We start from the raw sequence: 17,479 nt of genomic DNA on the forward strand, positions 1-17,479 counted from the left end.
TGAGATAATCCAAATGAGAGTTGAGAGATCATTTGGACCAAGAGCTCAGGATTTCCATGTGCCATGGGTATAGCAACCTCTTTCATAGATAATTACATCATCTTTGATTAGAATGAAAATGTGGTCCTGCGTATTCCTGGCAAGACCTTTACCCTCCCCAGTTTCCAACCATACACCACTGTCTGCCTTGAAACCATCATTACTAGTTTTATTCATTCTGTGTTTCTTTTTCCTTGTTTAAGGCCATAAGAATCCTATAACTCCCTCTTTCCTCCAGGACTCTTAAACACGGACATAATTAATTGGTCCCCCAACAATACTTGCACCTTCATTGTTCTTTTTTATCCCGTAGCTCTTATTACTATTTGTTACATAATATTTATCCACCCTCATTAGACTGTAAGCTCCGTAAAGACAAGTTTTTGTATATTGCTTATTCCAAGCACTTAGAACAATGTCTGGCACATAATGGTTGCTCAATAAAAATGGGTTGAGTAAAGAAAGGAAAACAGTAATAGCAGTGAGGAATACTTGAAGGAATACTTCAAACTAATGAAAGTCAAGACTACAGAATTTGTTGATGGATTGGGTATGAAATGAGCAAGCGAGAGAGTAGTTACAGATGGCTCCTAGATTTTGGGCATAAAGCTATGTGACTAGAGTTGCCATTTCTTCAGAAGGGGAGACTGAGAGGAGCAAATTTTAAGGTGATAACAATGGTAATATTCTAAGATAACAAGTTTAAAAGTCACCAAATAGATGTTCTCCAAAAGTTCCTTGTACTTGTTTTCACCATCCTGTGATTTTTGGAGACTACTCTCACCATATTTATTTGTAATGTTTTCTCAGGTCATGCGCATTGTGGATAATGTTCGCCCTGACAGACAGACAGTTATGTTTTCAGCTACTTTCCCCAGAGCTATGGAAGCCTTGGCTCGGAGAATCCTGAGTAAACCCATTGAAGTGCAGGTCGGAGGCAGAAGTGTAGTTTGCTCGGATGTGGAGCAACAAGTGGTGGGTACAATCCTTAGGAAACCCCCAGTTCCCTATATGTTTAGGCAGTGTATCATCCTTTTGGGATCACTGTGATGTAGGCAGGTACTTTCTAAAATTAATATACATCAACTGTAGCCGTTAACATTTTACCAAATACATTTAAATATTCTATTCCATGGAACTGTTTAAAGTTTTTTTTTTTTCACCAGAAGTTGTGGGCTGGTAGATAAAATGTCGCATACCTATGTTATTTGGTTAATAGGATGTGAAGTTAAGAGTCAGAACAGATAATAATCTGTCCACACTTGTAAGCCTCTTAAGTCTTTGAAAGTTAATTTTTATTTTTTTGGTCTTAGTGATTTACCAATTAAAGTCAACATTTTCCTACTGTTTCCTAAAGATACAGCAGTATGTCATTTATTTTGAATATTTTTGTTCATGAAATGTATTTGAATTTTCAGTCTGTTAATGTTATACAATGTGTTGTTTTCAGATTGTGATTGAAGAAGAAAAGAAATTCTTGAAGCTACTTGAACTTCTCGGTCATTATCAAGAATCAGGATCTGTCATTATATTTGTGGATAAGCAGGAACATGCTGATGGTCTTCTGAAAGATTTAATGAGAGCTTCTTACCCTTGCATGTCTCTTCATGGAGGTAACATTTACTGAAATATCTATAATGGACTTAGGTTGGCTAAGCACTGTACTGTGTATTTCCTTTGTCTTGAACTTAGCACTAATTTTTTTTTCCTTTTTTTTTTTTAACTTTTTATTTTGTATTGGAGTATAGCTGACTAACAAACAATGTTGTGATAGTTCATATGAACAGTGAAGGGAATCAGCTATGCATATACATGTATCTGTTCTCCCCCAAACTCCCTTCCATCCAGGCTGCCACATAACACTGAGCAGAGTTCCATGTGCTATACAGCAAGTCCTTGGGGATAGTTAGGGAGTTTGGGATTGACATATACACAGGGCTGTATTTAAAGTGGATAACTGGCTAGCACTAAGTTTTATGTCAATGTCAGTTTTCATTTATGACAGTTCTGTGCGGGTAAGCATTATTATTATTATTATTCCATCTCAGTGATAAAGAAAAGAAGCCAACAACACATTGGTTTGACCAAATTCCATAACCAGTAATCAGCTAAGGAGAAATTGAACTTAAAAATTTTGATTCATGTTTCCATTGTACCATGCTACCTAGAGCCTTTTATGATTAACATTGGAGCTTTACTTAATTTCTGTGTAATATCGCCATTGTTATATATACATGGGACTTAGAACACTAAACACATGGAACAGAGACAGTTGAGTTAAGCCCACTTACCAAGTGTTCTGGTAGTATGACTTTGTGACATACCATCCCCAAATTGAGTGGCAATGGTCATTTATTTTGCTTATGAATCTGCAGTTTGTATAGGGCTTAGCACACATATCTAGTCTGTCTTCCATGCTCTGTCTCCTGGGATGGCTCAGTTGGGATTCCATTCCCAATTTGCCGTGTTTAGGCAGCTGACAAGTCGTACTGGCTTTTGACAGACAGCTCACTCCTATTGGCCAGGAGTCCTAACTTCCACTTGTGAACCTCTGTGTGAGGCTGCTTGGCCAGATGGCAAGAATCAGAAGCTGCCAAGACAGTTAAGGAGGATACTGGGAAGTGGTAGAACTTTTATTTCCACCATGTTCTATAGGTGAAAATAGTCATTAGACTGGCCCACATTCAAGGAAATGGAGGCATAGACTCCATGTCTCATGGGAAAATGTCATTCAGTATGCAGAAGAGCATGTGGGGTAGGACTTGCTTACCGTCTCCCACACTATCACGTGGAATGCAGTTAAAAGGACTGACGATATGTATTTGGTTAACTTTTAATGTTTGAAAATGACTCATTTTGTTTTCCTTTTCTTTTTAATTGGTTAAATATACATTACATAAAATTTGCCATTTTAACCATTTTTCAAGTGTATAATTCATTGGCATTAAGTAGATTTACAATGTGGTGAAACCATTTCCATTATCTGTTTCCAGAAATTTTTCATCATTTCAAGCAGAAACTCTGTATCTATTAAGCAATACTCAATTCCCCATGCCTCCCACCCTCCCAACTCCTAGTTACCTGTATTCTACTTTTTACATTTATAAATTTGCCTATTCTGTGTACTTCACTGAAGTGATATTTATCTTTTTGTGCTTGGTGTATTTCACTTAGCATACTATGAGTCTTCAAGATATACCCATGTTATAGCATAGATCAGAATTTTCTTTCTTTTTTAAGGGAAGAAATGTAATATTAAATATTCCTATATATATGATATTTGCTTCATTTATTCATCTATTGATGGACACTTAGGTTGTTTCTACCTTTGGCTTTGTGAATAATGCTACTTTGAACAGTGATACACAAGTATCTGCTTGAATTCCTGTTTTCATTTATTTTGGATATGTACCTGGGAGTGAAATGATGGATCACATAAGTATATGTTTAACTCTGTGAAGAACCACCAAACTGTGTTTTATAGGAGCTGCACCATTTTGCATTCTCATTAACAGTACATTAGGGACTCAGTTTATCCACTGACTAGCACTTGTTAGTTTCAGTTTTTTTGATAGTAGCTATCCTTATAGATGTGAAGTGGTGTGTCATTTGATTTGCATTCCCCTAATGACCAATGAGTTTAAGCATCTTTTTATGTGCTTCTTAGACATTTGTATATCTTTGGAGAAATGTCTGTTCAAGGCCTTTGCTTATTTTTCAATCAGCTTGTTTGGTTTTTAGTTGCTAAGTTGTAGGATTTCATTACATATTCATTACATATTCTGGATAGCACTCCCTTGTCAGATATTTGCATGTCTTTTCTCCCATTTTGTTGTTATCTCTTCATTCTCTGGATTGTGTTCTTTCATGCTTTAGTTTTGAACTGTATTGTATCAATTTTTTTCTTTTGTTTGTTGCCTGTTCTTTTGGCGTTATGTCTAAGAAATCATTGCCAAATCCAGGGTTATAAAAAATTTCCCCTTTGTTTTCCTCTAAGAGGTTTAAAGTTTTAGTTCTTAAGTTTTGGTCTTTGATTCCATTTGAGTTAATTTTTGTATATGGTGTAAGAAATGGGTTCATCTTCATTCTTTTGTATGTAGGTGTTTGGTTTCCCAGCACCATTTCTTTTTTTTTTTTTTTTTTAATTTTTTTATTTTATTTTTTTTCCCAATTATTTTTATTAGTTGGAGGCTAATTACTTTACAGTATTGTAGTGGTTTTTGCCATACATTGACATGGATCAGCCGTGGATTTACATGTGTTCCCCATCCTGAACCCCCTTCCATTCCCCTCCATTTTTATCACCAAAATTTTCAAACACCAAAAATCTGAGAAAACTGTATAGTGAGCACCCTGAAATAGCTAATACTAGATTCTACAATTAACATTTTGTTATATTTATTTATCACATCTTTAGCCATTTTTTCTTCTATCAACCCCTCAATTTTTCTTAGTTTTTTCATATTTTAGAGTAAGTTGTATATCAGCATATTTCACTTCAATATGCATGTGATTAACACTAGTTCAAAAGTTTTTTTAACGAAAAAAGTATTAAGTGAACTGTAGCAAAATGTACAGTTCCTAAGTGTACCATTTGATGAGTTTTGACAAATGCATGTAAGTTGTGAAACTTTCCAAACCTCTATTAAAATATAACCTCAGAAATTTTCCTCAGTCCCTGCCCTACTTTTTACATTTTTTCCCCCAACATATATTAATTTTTCCTGTTTTAGAATTTCAAATAAATGGAGCCATACATTATGGACTGTTTTGTGTCAGGCATCTTTGACCTTCCATATTGCATTTTTGAGATTCATCCATGTTGTTGGATGTGTCAACTCTTCCATTGTATTGCTGAGTAATACTTTAATATATAAATATGTCATAGTTTTTTTTGTCATTTCTATTGGACACCCAGGCTATTTCTAGTTATTTAACCATCCGAAAGATGCACCATAATCAGGATACAGAACAGTTCCCTCACCCCCCAGAACTCTTTGTCATATCACTATACAGAGTAACTCTAAGATTATCTCTCCTCTTCTTGTACAGTCTCTGGAAAACACTGATGTTCTCTTAGAACAGTGTTTGTAAATGCAATCATACATTATGTAGCTTTTTGCAATTGGGCTTTTTTTTTTTTGCTTAGCATGATGGCTTTGAGATCCATTCAAGTTGTTGCATTATTCATTTCTTTTTATTATCTAGTGTGTGGAGGTACCACTCTTTATGTATCTTTTCATCTGTTGAAGGGCATTTGGGTTCTTTCCAGTTTTACATAAGTATGAATAGTGCTGCTATTAAATATGCAAGTACAGATTTTTATATGAACATTTCATTTTTCTGGGGTTGATAACCAGGAATGGCATTGCTGGATCATATGGTAAGTTGACTTGGGTATTATTCATACTCATTGGGGTTCACCAAGCTTCTAGAATCTGTAAATTTATGTCTTCTATCTAATTTGGGAAATTCTTGACTGTTATTTCTTGATTGTTGATTTGATTTTTTACTGCCCTATTTTCTCCTCTCTTTTTAGGACTCCAGTAATGTGTATGTTCACCTTTTAATACTGTCTCACATATCACTGATGCTCATTATTGATGTTCAGTCTTTGTTTTTAAGTCTTTTTTCTCTCTAATTAAGATTAAATAATTTCTTTGACTCTGTCTTCCAACTTTACTGTATGTTTTTGGCCATCTCTTATCTGCTGTTAATAAGTCCATTCAATGAATTTTTTTTTTTTTTTTTTCATTCAATGAATTTTTAAATTGAATTTTATATTTTTTTAGTTCTAGAATTTCCTTTTGGTTCTCCTTTATATTTTGATTCTCAAATTATATTTCCTAGCTATTCATTATAAGCATGTAAATTTTTTTTTCCCTAAATCACAATTATAATAGTTGCTTTAAAATCTGTGACTATTAATTATAATGTCTTGGTCATTTAAAGTCAGTTTCTATTGTCTTTTAATTTTGTTTTATATTTTTCTGTTTCTTTGTATGTCTAGTAATTTTGGTTTGCCTACTGGCCTTTGTAAATGATACCTTGTAGAGTCTAAATTCTCTTATGTTTTGCCTAAAAGTTTTTTATTTTTTTAAATAGGGCATTACCTTGGCTAGACCCATATTAAACTTTCTTTCAATGGGTGACCTCTGAAATCTCTGTTAGCCAGAGCTGGGCTGGTTGATGTCTGCTTCATGTGTGTGTAGTTTAGGTGTCAGATAGGTGGGCAGTATTTTTATGCACAGTTGGATGTGCCTACTCTGTTCTTCTTCCTGGGATTTATCCCCTCTTCTGTGGTCCTGAGTTTATCCTAATGTCTTTCTTCTGTTTCTTCTTGTCAATAAGACCATGACTTCACTACCTGGGTTGCTCAGGGCATGCTCCCAAACAGAAAGTTTAAAATAAGTAAAATCCTATAAACTTAACCAATGCCATTGCATTCTTTCAGATGTCAACTCCCTTCCTGTTTCTCCTTGCTTTTAGTCACTCTCTGGTGCCTTCAGGTAGTTCTTTATATTTAGAACTCATAGTTGTTGTCCGCAGGATGGTTAATCTAATAAGATTTCCCCCTATCTTGGTGGAAATGTGTATTTTTTATATAAGTAAGAAAACTTTTTGCCTATAATCCCCTTCCTGTACTCTGTCTCTTCGGCCAGAATTGCTTCACTTGCTTATGCCTAATTCATTCATAGGCATGTGAAGAAGTGAAGTGAGGTGAAGTCGTTCAGTCGTTTCTGACTCTGCGACCCCATGGACTGTAGCCTACTAGGCTCCTCTGTCCATGGGATTTTCCAGGCAAGAATACTGGAGTGGGTTGCCATTTTCTTCTCCGGGAGATTTTCCCGGCCCAGGGATTGAAGCTGGGTCTCCTGCATTGTAGGCAGACGCTTTACCATCTGAGCCACCAGGGAAGTCATTCATGGGCATGGGAATGACAAATGGCTCTGAAAATATTGTCCTCACACCCCTGAGGTCTGTGAGATTTTCAGGGTCTTCATGAGGTCAGAAATATTTCCATAATAGCCCACCAAGTTACTTGCCTTAAGAGTGCACAGCTACCTGAGCACAGGAAGTTTGAGAAGGGCTAGTTTACACTAAACAGTATTCAATTCCTGAGACTGAATTAGGCTCATCTTTGGTTTGGTATTAGCTCAGTTGGTGAAGAATCCGCCTGCAATGCAGGAGACCCCCCGGTTCAATTCCTGGGTTGGGAAGATCCCCTGGAGAAGGGAAAGTCTATCCACTCCAATATTCTGGTCTGAAGAATTCCATGAATTGTATAGTCTATGGGGTCTCAAAAAGTTGGACGACTGAGTGACTTTCACTTTCACTTTGGTTTGACATATGTGATTGTTTGTTGGGTGGATAACAAAATTGGGAATATGTTAAAAAGGAAGATGGTTAATGGTTGCTGCCAGTAACTACTAACTCTGTTGCACAGAGGAGATATCTTAATCTAAAGGAAAAGTTTTGGTATTTTTAAATTATAAACTTAATGTATGTTGTTATTCATTCCATTAATTTTTCTTGTGAGGTTTTAGAGATAGTATTGAACTGCTAGTTTTTTTGACATAAGATCCAAATACTTTTTATCATTCAGTCTTTGAAGAGTACATTAAAAATTTTAGGTAATATAAATTAATACTGATAAATACTTAGATGCTAAATGTTCAGTATATGTTAAATACAGGGTTTATACTAAATGTTCCAATATTTCTTGCTGCAAAAATGAATTTCAAGGTTTGAGAATTTATTGCATTCCCTTCTCTGATTACTAGAGATTCCCAGGTATCCCATCATAAAGTATATTTGTGGCCTGGACTTTTTATTATAGAATATTTTGATATTTTATGTTCTGCTCTGTAACTCATCCTGAGTCTCTTTGAGTTAACAGATTTTAAGAGTGTTCCAGTCGGGTCCTTTTTAAGCAGTGCACTGTAAACATTAATGTGCGTATGTAATCACCTAACTATCTGGTTAAGATGCAGAACCTGATTAAATAGTTTGCAGTAGAATCTGAGATTCTGCATTTCTAACAAGTTCTCATGTGATGCTGTTCCTTGCCTTTGAACAAAACTGTGAGTAGCAAGGCTCTAAATAATCTGTGGGAGAAGTCAAAAGATCTGAATCCTGTCATTATAGGCTGGATGTACCTGCCTTTTTTTTTACCTTTGCCCTGATAACAGTTGTAGGTTAGGGATTCTGATTGGGCTTCTGCAGTTGTTAGCTTTATGTACAAGAAAGGAAAGAAAAGAAGGGCCACTGAACCTTCTTAGTCTTTTAAAAATTTTTATTGAAATACAGTTGTCTTACAATGTTGTGTTTCAAGTGTACAGCAGAATGATTCAGTTCTATATTATACCTGTTCCTTTTTAGATTCTTTTCCATCATATGTTGTTATGGGATATTGGGTATAGTTCCCTGTGCTGTACTGTAGATCCTTGTTGGTTATCTGTTTTACATATAGTAATGTGTATATTTTAATCCCAAACTATCCCTACTCCCCCAACTCTCTCAGCCCCCTGCAAATTTTTATTTTCTATATGGTGGTTGTTGACACATGGTCAGTATAAGTTGGACATGTTCTTTACCCTGTGTTTAGCTTCTTTGGATGTCAGAGAAAATGGAAAATTTAATTTGAATATGTGGTTTTACAACTCTTTAATTCATTTGCAGGCATTGATCAGTATGACAGAGATAGCATCATAAATGATTTTAAGAATGGGACCTGCAAACTTCTTGTGGCTACATCTGTTGCTGCCCGAGGCCTCGATGTGAAGCATCTGATTCTTGTTGTAAACTATAGCTGCCCCAACCATTATGAGGATTATGTGCACAGAGCAGGACGGACTGGAAGAGCAGGCAACAAAGTAAAGAGAATTGCTTTTAAAGTTGATTTCCATTATGTTAAAATATAAGTGTTTCTTTAGGACTTTAAAGTGTAGATAATAGGAGTTATGGGGAATCTTCAGAGTATGGGGATTAGTTGATGTCATTTATATATATAAACATGTCTTAAGTGCTGTTAAAATTGTCAGATACCTACCTGTTCTCTATAGGCAGAGAGTGTTAACCACTTGTGTCCCCAGAAAGGTGTTTTTTCCCACCTAAAAATTTCTGCATGTACATTATACGTATATAGTTCAAGAGCTTTCATTACTTTTTTAAGAATATGGGATCATAAAATATACTCAGCCCAGACCTATCACCCCGTCCTTAGCCCCATACAAATGTATATTATTTGCTTTTTTGACACCTGTATTCTGTTGAGTATATAGTTTTAACTCATTGTTTTTGAAAGCAGCAGAATATTCCTTTGTTGGAAGCACTGATGGGCATATATTTGGTATGATAACCATGGACATTTCTACATATGAAAGCAGTAATATTATTAATAGGTTATATTTATGGAGGATTTATTAAGTGCCCACCACTGTTTTAAGTGTTCTATGTATATCTTGTTTTTTTCTCACAAATTCCCTTTAAGGTCAATAATATTACTGCTTTAAACAGATGAAAGAAGTTGAGGCACACTGACATTAAGTTATTTGCCAGATTTACACAGCTCATAAGGAGTGATGGCATTCTTTTAAGCTGAGTTATTCTGGGATTTGGGAGATTTTTTGTGTAGTTAAAATTGTAACCTTTGTGGGTCACACACAGTCTCCGTCACATCCTATGTGTATTTGTGTATACAACCCTCAAAAGTGTAATACCACTTTAGCTCATGGGCTGTATAAAAGTAGGCCAGGGGTCAAATCTGGTGACTAGGTGAAGTGAAGTGAAGTGAAAGTTGCTTGATCATGTCTGACTCTTTGCGACCCCATGGACTTACAGTCCATGGAATTCTCCAGGCTGGAATACTGGAGTGGGTAGCCTTTCCCTTGCGGTTGATCCCTGGGTTGGGAAGATCTTCTGGAAAAGAGTAACTTTTAGGTACTCCTGAAATAAAATATTAAAGCTAGTTTTAAAATTTATAACAGTTCACTGGTAGGATAGAGCATTTAATGAAGATGGCAGTCTAATTGTAATTTGCTTTTCCTCTGCTTACAACTGCAGTCTTTTCTCTTACCTGAACCAGAAAGCTGTGGGGGACACATGAATCCTTAGACATTAGAGAATTGCAGGGAAGTGATGTAGTTGACTTCATTTTTTATTTGAAAACATATAAGATATATGTGTGTATATTTTTATATCTTTTAACTGGTCTTTAAAGAATATGGGATGCTATATTCTAGGAAGTTAACAGGTTAGCTGGGGTAGAGGGGTACAGTAGGTAGTAGAAGAAAGGAATGCAAGCAGACAGGGAAAAATAAGATGTGTTAAAATTAATACTTACAATGCAGTTGTACATTTATGTAAAAATCATCAACTTATGTGATTTCTCTTTATGCATAAAGGAGTTAGAAATTTTCTAACTTATTTTTACAATAAATATTAAACTTAGATATTAAGGAATTTAGTAAGTCTCTATTGTGATCTTTAAAATTCTTTTTAGTGGAGTAGTGGAGTTGTCTTAAAGAGGGTATATTAGGTGACTCAGATTTCATCTTACTTGTTTTCTGAGGAGGATTCATCTTGTTAGTGTTTAATAGTACCACTTTTTCATTGTTCACTAGGGCTACGCATACACTTTTATCACAGAAGATCAAGCTCGGTATGCTGGAGACATAATTAAAGCCCTTGAACTGTCAGGGACTGCAGTGCCACCTGATCTAGAGAAACTCTGGAGCGATTTCAAAGATCAACAGAAAGCTGTGAGTTTTTTTTTTTTTTTTAATAACTTTTCTTATTTTTATACAATTCACTTATTCTAAACCTTGAGTATTAACACCAGTAAATCTTGATAGTATTATTTTCATTTATCTCTTTAGATAGAAAGGGAAAGGACTGAGAACAAAAGTCCTCTCTTCAACTGAGTATTTTTGTAGTGTACATACAGAGCTCTTGTTTTTTCTCTCATACTAAATAAAATGTTTTTGTTGCATTGTCATACCCCACCTTGAAAACTATTTAATTGCCATAAATTTCTGAACATTAAAGTTTTTTACTATGAATTTAACTTTCTTGTTTTTCCTTGAAAGGAAGGGAAAATAATTAAAAAGAGTAGTGGGTTCTCTGGTAAGGGATTCAAGTTCGATGAAACAGAACAAGCTTTGGCTAATGAGAGAAAGAAGTTACAAAAAGCTGCTCTTGGTCTGCAAGATTCAGATGATGAGGATGCTGCGGTTGATGTAAGTATTGTTGTCCTAAAGCCTTATTCTTAACCAGTTGAAGCAGTTGTTCGTCTTGTACTGGAAGTCTTACCCTAGGCTTGTTTAGGCAGCAGATTACTGGAAACTTTTTGGTGGGTGTGCTTCTCAGTTTTTTTGTGTGTGTGTACAAATGTATTCACATATGCCCGTAGTTTTGTATTTTCATAAAAATGAGGTCATACTGCTTTATAATTTTCTTTACAATAGTAGTCCTATGTTAAAATCTTCCCTTTTAGGAAATCCACTCTCATGCAATTTTTTGGCTACGTTTCATTATATGGATGTTCTACAGTATGATCAATCAAATCCCTATTTTTGAATATTTGGAAACAAATACTTGGAATATATATTTGTTATTATTTGGAGTATACTGTACTTCATTGCACATCCTTGAACACTTAACCTTGCACATTCATCAGATTAAGTCTTGAGGAAGAGTGTGTAAGTGTATAAATAGAATTGCTCAGTCAAAGGGTATATCCAAATTTGGTCTTAAAACATTGTTAGATTGTTCTCCTGCAAGGTGAGTACCAGCTTGTACTCACACTAACGATGTATAAGGGTGTCTGGCTCCCTGTATCCTTAGCATCATTGGTACTAATATTGTTTTAAATACTTCACAATTTGATTATTATAGAACATCCTTATTAATAATTGTTGTTGTTATTTAGTTGCTAAGTTGTGTCCTACTCTTTTTTGACCCCATGGACTATATAGCACACTAGGCTCCTCTGTCCATGGGATTTCCCAGACAAGAATACTGATGGGGGTTGCCGTTTCCTTCACCAGGGGATCTTCCTGTCCCAGGGTTTGATAGTGAACATTTGTGGCATGGTGCTAAGTTCCACGTCCTGTGCCAAGTGCTTTACAGGGATTATTTCATTGACTTCCTCACAATAGCCAGAGAAGTGGATACTCAAAGCATTCCCTTTTTTATAATTGAGGAGACTGAGGCTTAGAAACAAATAATAACTTTTTCAGGTTTGCGTAACTGTTTAAAGCCCATTTTCTTAGCTTACAGCATTGTTTGTAACACAGTGAAAAGAGACCCTAAGGACTCAACAAGTTAAGGGTTTCTTGGAGTATGCTGTGGAACCCTAATCCTGGAGCTTGAGCTTTAGATGTTTTCATTATAAAATACTTTTGGAAAATCTGCTGGTATATTCCACTATTAATGGTATCCTATCAATGGGTATGAAAAGACATTAATAAAATTATTTTAATTATGAAATCTTCCAACATATTTTATATTTGATCATAGAAATTTTTTTTTTTAAATATACTGCATTAAACCTTGGCTCAGAGCACAACTTAAGAATTCAGGAATTTAGTCTTTCAGGAAATGACCACACTGGCTGTTAAACACAGGAACCAATGTCTCCTATTAATTCTAGGCCTTTTTTTACTAGTATACCATATTGGCTTAAAATTCAGTGAAGTCAATGTATTTAGGTATCTGTTACGGTATAATAGATCAGTCCAAAACTTAGGACTTTATTGTGGGACTTTTATTGTGGGTTATAATAAACATTTATTACCTACTATTCCTGAGGGTTAGGAAATCAGGAACAGTATAGCCAGATAACTTACTTAAGGTCTTACTTAGGGTCTCATGAGGTTGCAGTCAAGCTGTTGTTCCAGGTTGCAGTTATCAGAAGGCTTCACTGATGCAGACCCATCTTCTTCCAAGATGGCTCACTGATTTCACTGTTGGTGGGATGCCTCTGTTCTTTCCTCTGTATTTGTGTTCTTACGACATGGCAGCTGGCTCCCCAGATTGAGTGATCCAAGAGAGAGCAAAGAAGAAGCCTTAGTACCCTTTATGACTAGTCTCTGAAGTTATATGCCGGCTTTTCCACTTTATTTTGTCTATTAGAAGCAAGTCACTAAGTCCAGCCTACATTTAAGGAGAGGCTCCACCTCATGAAGGGAAGAGTATCGAAGAATTTCTGACTTTGTTTTTAAAACCACTTCAATTTTTTTTGTTATTTAAACATTTTTTAAAAATCTCGTAATAAAACATTAATTTTTCCCCCTTTTGTTAAAATCTTATTGTAATTTCATTAAAAAATTAGAGCAATAGTAAAATGCTTTGTGTTTAATTGCTCAGTCATGTCCCACTCTTTGAGACCCTGTGGACTGTAGCCTGCCAGGCTCCTCTGTCCATGGGGATTCTCTATCCAGGCAAGAATACTGGAGCAGGATGCCATGACCTCCTCCAGGGGATCGTCCCAACCCAGGGAGTGAACCCAGGTCTCCCACATTGCAGGCGGATTCTTTACCATCTGAGCCACCAGGGAAGCCCAAATAATCTTCTACCTGAACAAGGTTGAACCCTGGAACCCTGAACCGTCAGGTTAAAAGTCTGATGCTCTACCAACTGAACTATCTCGGCTCTCAATAAATTAGAAGAAAATTAAAAATTAAGTAAAAAATACTAGAGCAATACTAAAATGAATAAAGTCAAAAGTAAAGTTATCCCTGTTACCTAACACTGTGTGCATTCCCCATTCCTAATTTTATGCATTTGTTTTGGGTTTTAATGTCATGTATTCTGTTTAAAAAGAGTGTTACTAAATTAAAGGTTAGTTTAAAAGTAATTCATAGCTCAAACACCTTATTAGATAACAAATGCTTTAAAAAGAAGGGACGTTGTCTGTTTCCATTTCAGTAAAACTTCTTTCTAAATTAACCAAGTTAATTTTAAACCCTGAAAAACTTTTTCTTTGCATTTGGGATTTGAAATATTAGCCTAATTCCTGCATATGAAGGGATTTGCATTCTTTACATGGTAGTGTTAGTATTCATTTTGGGGCAAAGACATTTTTAAAAGGAAATGCTTATGAGATACAAGTGGCTAACCTGAGGATTACACAGTGGCAGTAGGACTCATGTGACTCCTGGAGAGCGAGGATTGTCAGTATTGCTCTTGATTTCATGGGGAAGCCCACCTTCATGCCTTTCCTTCCTGGGTTCAAAGAAATAAAACAATAAAGGTTTTTCCCCCTGATTCTCTTACCCTGTTTTTTGGGTAAACCCAATTACATTTTTGGAGTTGGAAAGAATTTTAGGAGGCCTGCCTTGAGAACCTGTTGTATCATTTCCCCTGGTAACCATTGGCTGTATTTTTAGTTGTTCACTGATCTTGAGTTATTGCCCTTCTTCAGCCTCTTTGATTACAGTGTATATAATTTGGCCTCAAGGCCTGGGCGGCAGAGCAACTTGGCTGCATCCAATTGGCTACTCTGTTTCGACAGCCCGTGTTCTTGTTTACTGAATTGGGATGTATTTTCTGTAATACTCAGGAGTCTGCTGAAGTGGTTCTTGCAGCACTGTATCTCTGTTTCTTTCTTTCCTTCCTCCCTCCCCTTGCCCCCTGACTTCCCCTCACCTCTCCCTTTCTTCTTACCCCTCCCCTCCCTCTCACCCTCTCTAAATTGGTATTTTTAATTAGATTTTTACTAATGCTTTTTTTTCTTTAGATTGATGAGCAAATTGAAAGCATGTTTAATTCAAAGAAGAGAGTGAAGGATATGGCAGCTCCTGGAACATCTAGTGTGCCTGCTCCCACTGCAGGGAATGCTGAGAAACTGGAAATTGCAAAGAGATTGGCTCTTAGAATCAATGCTCAGAAGAATTTGGGCATTGAGTCTCAGGTATTAAGTAATTCGTTCCGAGTCTTAGTACTTTTTGTAAGTTATTTGATTTAAATGCTTTTTAAATTGTATCAGCACAAGTGAACAAGAAGTTGTTTTAGATTTTGAGGTAATAAGCATTTAACATTTGAATACAGAATTCTTTAATTGTTGACCTTGGTTGATTTCTCTAGCGTGGTTAGCTGAGGTCTTAATGCCTATTCTGGAAGGCCTGTTAACCATAGATAATTTTATAGAATAGTATTCCAAGTGACCTTATCAAAATCCTAAGGAAAGAACTCTCTTTTTCTTTCTTTGTGTTTACTGGTGGATTATTGAACAAACAAACAATACTGTGGAAGTACAGACACCCAGTTATATAACTCAAACTAACATGAGTTTAGACAATGGAAAACTGTTAAATATTTTACTTGCCATCTTTCTCTTGGGAGTTTTTTGGTTAACTTAATGCTTTTTGTAGTTGATTTACAATGTTGTGTTAGTTTCTGTTGTACAACCAAGTGATTCAGTTACACACATATATATATGTATCTTTTCTCTTTTTTTTAAACTTTTTGTTTTCTATTGGGATATAGCCAGTTAACAAACAGTGTTATGATAGTTTCAGGTGAACAACAAGGGGATTCAGCTATATATATATATATACATGTATCCATTCTCCCCCAAACTTCCCTTCTCTCCAGGCTGCCACATTACATTGAACTGAATTCCATGTGGTTTACAGTATGTCCTTGTTGGTTATCCATTTTAAATACAGCAGTGTGTACATGTCAATCCCAAACTCCCTAACTGTCCCCTGTCCCCTTACCCCCTGCAACTATAAGTTCATCCTCAGAAGTCTGTGAGTCTGTTTCTGTTGTATAAGTTCCTTCATTTGTATCTTTTCTTTTTAGATTCCACATTAAGGGATATAATATGGTATTTCTCCTCTGACTGACTTCACTCAACTAGACACTCTAGGTCCATCCATGTTGCTACAGATTGCATTGTTTCATTCTTTTTAATGGTTGAGTAATATTCCATTGTACATATATGTACCACATCTTTATCCATTCCTCTCTTGATGGACAGTTAGGTTGCTTCCATGTTTTGGCTATTGTAAAATGTGCTGCAGTGAACATTAGGGTGCATGTATCTTTTCTGATCATGTTTTTCTCTGGAAATATGCCCAGGAGTGGAATTGCAGGGTTATGGTAGCTAGGTTTTTAGTTTTTTAAGGAATCTCCATACTGTTCTTCATAGTGGCTGCACCAGTTTACAATCGCACCATCAATGTAGGAGGGTTCCCTTCTCCCACATTTCGTTTAACTCTTTCCTGCATTTTGTTTAACTTAATTTTTAATCAGGGTTAAATTTTCATAGCATTCCCAAAGAACAGTTTGTTAATGTTGACAGTGTTTAAGATTTTGAGTGGTTGAGGACCTGCATGACCCTGTGTCCAGTAGTTGTATGCAGGTTCAGGTCTGCGGTGCCCAAGTGGAATGACCAAGCTAGAGGCCAGTGGACTGACCTGATGAGGCAGCCAAAGTCAAGGGTCAGAGCCTTGGGTCTTTGAATCTTTTTTAATCAGTGAGTTACTGTGAAGTGTTTACTCAAGCCTGTGCCTCTTGTGAAAACAGGGATGCAGCTTTTCACCTAATATTCTCTTGTGTTATTGTCACTAGTAACTTTTGTGAAATCATATGGCTTTAACTTTTCACTGTTTTTGGAAGAGCTTGAGGTGTGAGTCATGTATTACCCACAGAATTATCTCTGTATTAGATACATAGTAAAATTAATTTCAAATGTAAAAATATGTTGCATAAAGATATTTACAATAACTTATGGAATGTTGGGTTTGTCCATGAGGGGAAGAGGAGTTCATTGGTAGTAGTGGGCAAACATACTGATTCAGAGGAAACCCATAGTAGCCACAAGGTATGTAAATGATTTTAGAAATATTATACTGTATTTGATATCAAGAGTTACCTAATGTTCAGTAGAATTTTTTAATATAGACTTGGGTATTTAGTTTTCACATCAAGTAAGGCAGATATATTAAACTTTCTATTATAATTATATGCTGTTAAATTGCCCTTTGGGTCAGACTCTACATGCTTTTAGTTAGTGCTTTCCATAGAAGAGTTTGTGGTGGGATCTTTGGTCTTGTCTCTACCCTCATTTGAGATTTGACTGTAGGTCTTCTTTAACTGCAGGATGTGATGCAACAGGCCACCAATGCCATTCTCAGAGGTGGCACCATCCTGGCTCCCACTGTATCTGCAAAAACCATTGCAGAGCAACTTGCTGAAAAGATAAATGCCAAGCTCAACTATGTGCCTTTGGAGAAACAAGAAGAGGAGAGACAGGATGGTGGACAGAATGAATCTTTTAAGAGATATGAGGAAGAATTAGAGATCAATGACTTCCCACAGGCAAGTAGCAGATTTAAACTTTTTTATTGAGTAGAAACCCTGTTTTTAGGAGTGAAAATACCTCATTTAAAACCTATGAAGGGTCTTTCCTGATGGTCCAGTGGTTAGG

The 17,479-nt window shown here is 36.0% G+C and overlaps 1 protein-coding gene across 2 annotated transcripts in view; it reads left to right on the forward strand.

Annotated features, from left to right (window-relative positions):
• DDX46 (DEAD-box helicase 46) overlaps window positions 1-17,479 on the forward strand; it is a 50,000-nt gene that overhangs the window by 23,384 nt on the left and 9,137 nt on the right. Inside the window, exons 14-20 of one of the 2 annotated variants that reach the window (XM_061151332.1) lie at window positions 850-1,014; window positions 1,490-1,652; window positions 8,722-8,915; window positions 10,665-10,802; window positions 11,130-11,279; window positions 14,783-14,956; window positions 17,152-17,370. In XM_061151332.1, coding sequence (XP_061007315.1) covers window positions 850-1,014; window positions 1,490-1,652; window positions 8,722-8,915; window positions 10,665-10,802; window positions 11,130-11,279; window positions 14,783-14,956; window positions 17,152-17,370 — 1,203 coding nt within the window. Of the gene's footprint in view, window positions 1-849; window positions 1,015-1,489; window positions 1,653-8,721; window positions 8,916-10,664; window positions 10,803-11,129; window positions 11,280-14,782; window positions 14,960-17,151; window positions 17,371-17,479 lie in introns of both variants that reach the window. The other variant, XM_061151331.1, reaches the window with a different exon arrangement.

The sequence above is a fragment of the Dama dama genome, chromosome 9 (assembly GCF_033118175.1).
Source record: "Dama dama isolate Ldn47 chromosome 9, ASM3311817v1, whole genome shotgun sequence".
Classification (NCBI taxonomy): domain Eukaryota; kingdom Metazoa; phylum Chordata; class Mammalia; order Artiodactyla; family Cervidae; genus Dama; species Dama dama.